At 52.3% G+C, this 8,529-nt stretch overlaps 1 protein-coding gene across 1 annotated transcript; it reads left to right on the top strand.

Annotated features, from left to right (window-relative positions):
- Window positions 1-4,135: 4,135 nt before the first annotated feature.
- On the top strand, window positions 4,136-6,045 carry LOC111146037 (calicin). Its single transcript, XM_022501407.1, has one exon. It carries the CDS (start codon window positions 4,208-4,210, stop codon window positions 5,972-5,974), a length of 1,767 nt encoding a protein of 588 aa, XP_022357115.1. The 5' UTR covers window positions 4,136-4,207; the 3' UTR covers window positions 5,975-6,045.
- Window positions 6,046-8,529: the final 2,484 nt, after the last annotated feature.

Raw genomic sequence — 8,529 nt, forward strand, 5'->3', positions numbered from 1 at the left:
GGCCGGAAAGCCGCCCCTCCCCCACCTCAGCGAGGTGGCCTAGGGCCTGTTCTGGGAGAGAAAGCCCCTCACACTGCCTGGGCTCCCAGCCAAGGGATCGAAGGATGAAGTCAGTGAGTGTGGGGGTGAGTGTGAGCTCACCAGGGCCCCCGGAGGAAGCCCTCCGGCCTCTGCCCTCCCCAGGCGGGAGCCACCGCCTGTTTCTGGCAGCTGCAGGGGCAGCTGTGCCGCTGCTCCCTCCAGGAATGCGGGACAGGCCCAAATGTTCCAGGGAGACATCCCAAGGAGTGAGCGGGGGAGGGGAGCTTAGAGTTGCCGGTTTGGTTCTGTGTTTGGCCTCACACCATACAAAGATCCCCTGCATAACGATTTCACGTGGTCTGTGTGGGAGGACCCGACCCAGATGTCACGCTGGGCGTTGCAGAAGCAGGACCTCTCCAAGGGGAGAGACAGCAGGCTGCTGCCTTAGAGACCCAGTCGGAGCAGGCCAGTCAGGGAACTCGCTTCCTGAAGGTATGGCTGCACTGTGAACGCAGCCTCGTGCTGTGCCCCTCCTTTCACCCAGGGATATTGACTAAGACAACAATCAAATCTCTTTTGTGTAATATCTTCCATGTCATTCATGCCTGATTCTTAATTGGTGACTAAGGTCATCATAACTCTTAGTTCCTGCCTTAGGTAACTCAGGCTTCCCAGTCCCTCCAAACTCTCCCCGGAACCTTGCACCCCGCTGGCCTCTATGCTTTCATCTGGGGGACCTACTCTCACACGGCTGATTGGACCAAAGTGGACATGTGATCCAAGGGCAGCCAATCCCTGGGCTGGCCATGGGCCAGGCATTGGAACTAAGACATAAGAAAGAATTTGCCAGTGGAACTAAAATGAGGATGCCATGAGTTTGAATTAGGGCCATGGCCAGCCAAAACTATATGCAAGCCAAGTGGCCAGTTGAAAATAAACGGAAGTGAGAAAGCCAGCGTTAGAGGTACAAATGAGGGAGTTCCTGAGCTTTCTTGCTGAGGCCAGTCTGTGTATCATTAAAACATACCCCTCATCTTCAGGGCTTCCCAGCAAAATGATATGTCAAGTGATGTTCCCCAGAAGGTTAGAATATTAGGGTCACCTCCCTTAGGGAGTCTTCTTAAGCCAAAAATGCTGAGCTGGGCAGGGAGTGGAGGGCGGGGAGTGGAATAAAGACCGGGCTGAGGCCACACCTGGGCAACAGGGACTGAATGACCAACCAGTCAGTGAACTTTCTGGTAGCTCCCAAGGAGACCATGCGCCCAGTACATATACATAGCCAGGTCATGGACCCTGGCATGCAGCCAAGTGCTGACCTCTGTTTCCTCACTTGGCTGGAGGAAGATAAAAGCTGACCAGAAGAGCTTTCTAGGCTGAAGAAAAGCCAGGCAACAAAGCTGGCTGAGCAGGTGTACACTAATTTTACTTCCTCGATGGATTTCTTAAAGAAAGCAACTGCTACAGTTCATGAAGGGCAGAGGACAAACCAGACTGCCAGCTTTCCTTTGTGGCCAGAGAACAGAGGAAGGAGACAGGAACCCTGGCTCCAAGCTCCAGCCCTGTGCTCTCAGAGTTGTGTTACCTTCCCCTCTCTGGGCTGCAGTCTGTCCAGCTGTTCAAAGTCTGGCACAGGGAGTTAAGTCTACTGGATCTTCTCAGGTCCATGGCACCCCCATACCCAACTTTCTCAACTGGAGAGACCTTCCTGCCCTTGTGTTTCTGGTGCTTGAAACAAATGCAAAGGGGCACAGTCATTCCTCCACCAAAATGCCCCAGGATGGGGGGTAAGGGGCAGGTACAACAACAGATCTGACCCTATCCAGGCTCTACTCTTGGTTGGAATGCCCCAGAAGCTGAGGCTGACCAGCCTCTCACCAGGGCAGGCCTGGATACTAATGGGAATGAAAAGGTGCCTGCGATGAACACCAACAGGTCTCACCTGCGCGGAAACTGCTGCCACTTCTCGAGAGAGCAGGCTAAGCCTTTGGAGCTCAGTCTCACGTGGAGACAGCAGAAAAGAACCTACCCAAACCACACAGCTTGTCTGATGGAGAGGCTGAAATCTAAGCCTTTTTACGGGGAAGACAGAAGTTCTTAGCCTTGCGCAGAGATCTGTCAAGAGACTGAGTGCCTCTATACCATTCAGGAATCAAGGTGAACGGATTCAGCACTAAAACGTAAGTACTTTTAAATCGTTTTCAAGTTGCCAAATCCCCAAGGAAAAAGCCAGGTCTGAAATGGAAGAATGAGATACAGAGAGGATGACTGATAACCTGACTAAGCCAGGGAGGGAAAGAGCTGGCAGGCTCCCATGCCCCAAGCTCCAGGCTCCACTCTTCCTTGTAGGGGCGCTAAGGACGACCTAAGGGTTGGGAGTGGGGCTTGGGGCCTAGGTCCCCTCGGGACCATCTGGCCGTCGCCACAAAGGCCTTCGAGTTGAGCCCCTTGCCGGGAGCCCCCCAAGGCTGGTCCGGGGTGGGGCCCCTGGGCTCTTCCACTGTCCGCAGAAGCCATCCACCCTCCGCGGGGGCTCCGCTGAACTTTAGCCCTTCCGTGGCACGGGCAACACAGAGACGCGCGGCGGGCACTCCGGGAACCCCACGCCCTCCGGCGGGCGACGGAGTCTGCCGCCACCCCACCCAGCGGGGCGCCCGGGGGGACGCCGCGAGTCAGAGACGGCTCCTGTCCCGCGCTCCGCACCCCACCTGTAAAGCGGGCACAGGCGGCTTTGTGCTGGACGTGGGAGGCCCTGCCACGGGCACTGCAGTCGCCACCGGGCGCCGGGCGCGAGGGAACCGCGCGGCGAGGGGGCTGGAGTGGTGGGAGGGGGGCGCTGCTGTCCCCGCAGGGAGCGGGGGCTGCGGGCGAGCTCAGGGAGCGCGGTCGCCCGGGCCTCCGCGGCCGGAGATGGCCCTCCAGCTCCACCGCGTGGCAGGACCGGGCTGGCGCAGCCCGCCCAAAGAGGGTGCGGGATTGATTGCCCGCCACCACCAAACACCAGCCAGAGGATGACAGGTATTTACGTACAAAGGGAGCACCCAAGGATACCGGCGCTGGGTGAACTAATATAATATCAATAAAGTAACGGCAGCTAAATTTATTGAACGTTTTCTACAAGCCAAACATTGTACTTAACACGCTCTAATCATTTTCTCATTTAAATTATTAATAACCTTCGAAGCGGGTGCTGTTATTCCCGTCTCACAGATGAGGAAACTGAAGTTTACAGAGTCTGAGCCACTTGTCCAAGTCGATGCTTGATGGAGAGAGCTAACCGGCCACAGCCCCCAAAGTTGCATGACTACAGACTTGGAAATGTGGAGAGAAGGTCCCAGTTTGCTGTAGAACTGAAATCATCAGGGCTTCAGAAGCCCTCCCATTCCCCAGTGTGTGGCTGACTCTTCTATCCCTGCTCCAGTCAGTGGCCTCTACCTCTCCCTCCATTTTAAAGAAGAATGGTGTCATTAAAAAAAAAAAAAAAAGTGGTGTCCATGGCTACAAAGGTTAGAAGGCAAAGGACAGAGCCTGAAATTCTTCTCTGATGGCCAGGAGCCTTGGCAGAGAAAGGTACCTTGAGTACCTTGAGGCCTAAGAATCAGAGACTGGGGAAAGCTAGATAGTTAGGAGCTTCCTGGAAAGATGAGTACTGTGACAGAAGACTTGGCTTCCAGGGGTCTGATTCCAAACTGCTGTGTGATCTTGGGCAAGTCCCTTCTCTTCTCTGGGCCTGTTTCCCTCCTGTACATGGAAGGATCCTTCTAGATCCAAAAATCGCTTTTCTTCCTCCACCTTCCCCTTTTCCCTTCCTATACCACCCCCACCCAGACTGGCTCAAACATTCCAGAAATAGGCTTGAACTGAGTTTTAAAAGCCCTGGATAAGAGTCGCAACCCATCTCCAAGTTTCTCCTGAGCTCTGGGCCCAAGGCTTTAAGTCCTGGCAGGAGATCTAGCCTTGACAGGTTGGAGCCATCAGAGGGGGGAAAGGCCCTGTGCTTCTGAGAAAGGCCTCAGGGGCTGGCATTGTGACGACCTCATCCATTCTATGACATCACCCTCTCTCCCAGCCCCCCTCCTCCCTGATCAACTGCTCTGCAAACAACCATCAATCTGAATCCCAAAGGCCTGAGAACGTCTGTTCTCCAGTACCCACTGCTGATCTTCTGCCTCAGCCAGCCAGAAGCACCATGAAATTGGAATTCACGGAGAAAAACTACAACAGCTTTGTGCTGCAGAACCTGAACAAACAGAGGAAACGCAAAGAGTACTGGGACATGGCCCTGACTGTGGACCACCATGTCTTCTTTGCACATCGCAACGTGCTGGCTGCTGTCTCCCCACTGGTGAAGAGCCTCATCTCCAACAATGACATGAAGACCACCGATGAGCTCTTTATCACCATTGACCCCAACTACCTGAGTCCAGCCACGGTGGACCAGCTCCTGGACTACTTCTACAGTGGCAAGGTGGTGATCTCGGAGCAGAACGTGGAGGAGCTCCTTCGCGGGGCCCAGTATTTTAACACGCCACGCCTTCGAATCCACTGTAATGACTTCCTGATTAAGTCCATCCGCCGTGCAAACTGCTTGCGTTACCTCTTCTTGGCTGAGTTGTTTGAGCTCAAAGAGGTGTCAGACTTGGCCTATTCTGGCATTCGTGACAACTTCCACTACTGGGCCAGTCCCGAGGGCTGTATGCACTTCATGCGCTGTCCCCCTGTCATCTTTGGACGCCTGCTCCGAGATGAAAACCTGCATGTGCTCAATGAGGACCAGGCTCTCAGTGCCCTCATCAACTGGGTGTACTTCCGGAAGGATGAGCGGGAGAAGTATTTCAAGAAGTTCTTCAACTACATCAATCTTAATGCCGTCTCCAACAAGACACTGATGTTTGCCAGCAACAAGCTGATGGGCATGGAGAACAGCTCAGCCCACGCGACCCTGATCGAGAGTGTCCTCGTGGACCGAAAGCAGGAGAGGCCGTCCAGCTTGCTGAGCTACCAGCGGAAAGGTGCCCTGCTTGACTCAGTGGTCATCCTGGGCGGCCAGAAGGCCCATGGTAAGTTCAACGATGGAGTGTTTGCCTACATCATCCAGGAGAACCTGTGGTTGAAGCTGTCAGAGATGCCCTATCGGGCGGCAGCCCTTAGTGCCACCTCTGCTGGCCGCTACATCTACATCTCTGGTGGGACCACTGAGCAGATTTCAGGGCTGAAGACGGCTTGGCGGTATGACATGGATGACAACTCCTGGACCAAGTTGCCGGACCTGCCAATTGGGCTTGTCTTCCACACCATGGTGACCTGCGGGGGGACAGTGTACTCAGTGGGTGGGAGCATTGCCCCAAGGCGGTATGTCTCTAACATCTATCGCTATGATGAGCGCAAGGAGGCCTGGTGCCTGGCAGGGAAGATGAGCATCCCTATGGATGGCACAGCTGTGATCACCAAGGGGGACCGGAACCTGTACATTGTCACGGGCCGCTGCTTGGTGAAGGGCTATATTTCCCGGGTCGGAGTGGTGGACTGCTTTGACACCAACACTGGGGATGTGGTCCAGTGTATCACCTTCCCCATTGAGTTCAACCACAGGCCCCTGCTCTCTTTCCATCAGGACAACATCCTCTGTGTACACAGCCACCGGCAGAGCGTAGAAATCAACCTGCAGAAGATAAAGGCCAACAAGACGACCACCTCGGTGCCTCTCTTGCCCAACAACTGCCCCTTGGATGTGTCCCATGCTATCTGCTCCATTGGTGACAACAGAGTGTTTGTGTGTGGGGGTGTCACCACAGCCAGTGACGTCCAGACAAAGGACTACACCATCAACCCAAATGCCTACTTGTTGGACCAAAAGACAGGCGAATGGAAGACCCTGGCCCCCCCACCGGAGGCACTGGACTGTCCTGCCTGCTGTCTAGCCAAGCTACCTTGCAAGATTCTTCAAAGGATTTAAACAACTTTTTAACTGGGAGAATAAGTAAATGCATTATTATTCACAATTTAATGAGAGAGAGAGGAAGACGGCCTGTTGGTTCCTTCTTAGTGTTCCAGTCTGTTTGGCCCTGAAAGTGGAGATTCTGGTCTAGGGCTGCTCCCAGGGGCTGGAAATTCAGGGCTACTCTGTCATCGGAGGGATCCAAGCTGAGGCTGGAATGGAGTCCCTGGCGGGTGGGACTGGGCACTGGCCAAGGTGGTGTCTGGGAAGCCCCCATTCTGTCCCCTGTAGTCACCTTGCCGACATCTGCTGGACGGACAGATACAGTGTTTGCTTAGAGTTAGGAAACCTCAGGCTCCTCCCACACTCACTCCCCTTGAGTCTATCCAGGAAGGCAGGGGAGGGCCAGTCCCAGGTTCAGGACAGGAGACTGGGGCTGCGGGGGGAGATGGAGAAAATGGTGTGGGAAAGGCTCAGGGATGGGGATGGCAGGAACAGAGGAGGCAGGGTCACTTGGCTGTTGTATTTGACCGTGCAGCTGTGGTGTGTTTTTGACTTACTGGTGGGGAAATTGGGGGTTACTTAAAATTATTTTCAGTAAGCAAAGTACATCGGGAACTTTGTCCAGGAATATAGGGCCTGAGGGATTGGGAGTGAAGGAGAGTTTAGTAAAGGGAGAAAAAAGGATTCTAATGCAGCACTCCCCCCCTCCCTTATCTGTGGTTTTGTGTCCTGTGATCAGCTGTGGTCCAGAAGCAGATGATCCTGCTTCTGGCGTATCCTTAGAAGGTCGGTAGTAGCCCTACACCATGTCCCAACGCCCCCGCCATTCACATCACTTCATCTGATCACGTAGGCACGTTATCACCTCACGTCATCACAAGAAGGGTGAGTACAGCATAATAAGATATTTTGAGAGAGAGACTACATTCACATACTTTTATTACAGAGTATTGTAAAATTGCTCTATTATTCACTATTGCTGTTAATCTCTTACCATGCCTAATTTATAAATTAAACTTTATCATAGGTATGTGTGTAGAGGAAAAAACATAGTATATAGAGGGCTCGGTACTATCTGCAGTTTCATGCATCCACAAGGGGTCTTGACACGGATCCCCTGCAGATAAAGGGGGGGGGCTACCATATCTCTGTTGGGGAGAACCTTGGGGATGAGCTGAAAGGACAGGATGAGAGACAGGATGGTATAATCACTAGGAGTATGGCCACTGGGGCCAGTCGGCCTGGTTTAAATACCAGTTCCAACACCTGCTGGATAGTCCTGGCCAAACTACTTCACATCTCTGTGCCTTAGTTTCCTTATCTGCAAAAGAGGAGTGCCTACCTCCTAGGGTGATGTGAAGTTTAGATGAGTTAATATGCACAGAATACCTAGGACAGTCCCTGGCATCATTAAGGTGCTACAGAAGGACATTTTTTTTTAAAGGTTGGGGGGGAAAGAGTGTGGCAAGGGTCCATGTTCTTGAGCCTTTATATCAAATATAAGGTCCCCTAAAATGCTCTTGAAGATTTCCTCCCTCAAAGCCTTGGTGAGCTTGCCTCAATTCTAACTATCTCGGTTACCCTTTCATATATAATTCTCCACAACTGAGAAGAAAACGACCAAGTCCTCGAAAACCATATAGGATCCTCATTTATCCACTCACTCATTCACGAATTTACTTATTCATCTACTCATCAATTCACACACACATAAACACACCATTCCCTGAGGCCTCTCTGTGTAGGTCCTTGTCCTAGGTATTGGGGCCACAGGCATGACACAGACAACCCATGTCCCAGTAAGGGAGTCTCTAGAGCAGTGCTGAGCAAGAGAAATATAACACAAGCCACACGTGTAATTTAAATTTTTCTAGAAGCTTCACTACAAAGGTAAAAATAAACAGGTGAGATTAATTTTAATAATTTATTTAACCCAATAGATCCATATATTATTTAAATAAATAATCAGTGTAAACATTTATTAATGAGATATTTAATGTTCTTTTTTTTCATATTAAGTCTTTGGAGTAGCATGTATATTTTACACTTAGAGCACAAATGAAGTTTGGACTAACGCCCAGGAGGCCAGTGGCTGCTGGATTAGATGGTGCAGGACAGTTCGGATAGCTTCATGGCTCACACCGGCTCCAGCTCCTTCTTTTTCATGGGAAGTCCCAAGGACTTTTTCTTTTCCCAGGAAGTCCCAAGGACTTTTTCTTCAGTCCTGTTCAACCCACTCAAGATCATCTCCTTGACCTCTCTGCCGAGTGGCCACTTGCTTCAAAGCCCACCTTCTGCCCAAGTCTTACTATGCTCCCTGCAGGTGAAGATCTTGGACTTCGCAGCTGACCCCCTCTTCCATGGACCGTCTCCCACCTTTCTTTCTTCTTCAGCACTGGGCAGCCCCCAGCTCTCCTGACCTCACTGCCATCCTCCAGCTGGAAGTACAAAGGGTCTGGCAGACCCAGGCAACTCAGCCCAGCTGCCAGCCCCCCGAGGCTGATCTGACTCCTGGTGCTGTTCTCCACAGCTGATTCTCTAGCCCTCTCTGGTGTCCTGAGGCCCCACTC

Source organism: Enhydra lutris, unplaced genomic scaffold (assembly GCF_002288905.1).
Source record: "Enhydra lutris kenyoni isolate GAN:26980312 unplaced genomic scaffold, ASM228890v2 scaffoldscaffold13, whole genome shotgun sequence".
In the NCBI taxonomy this organism is placed as follows: Eukaryota; Metazoa; Chordata; class Mammalia; order Carnivora; family Mustelidae; genus Enhydra; species Enhydra lutris.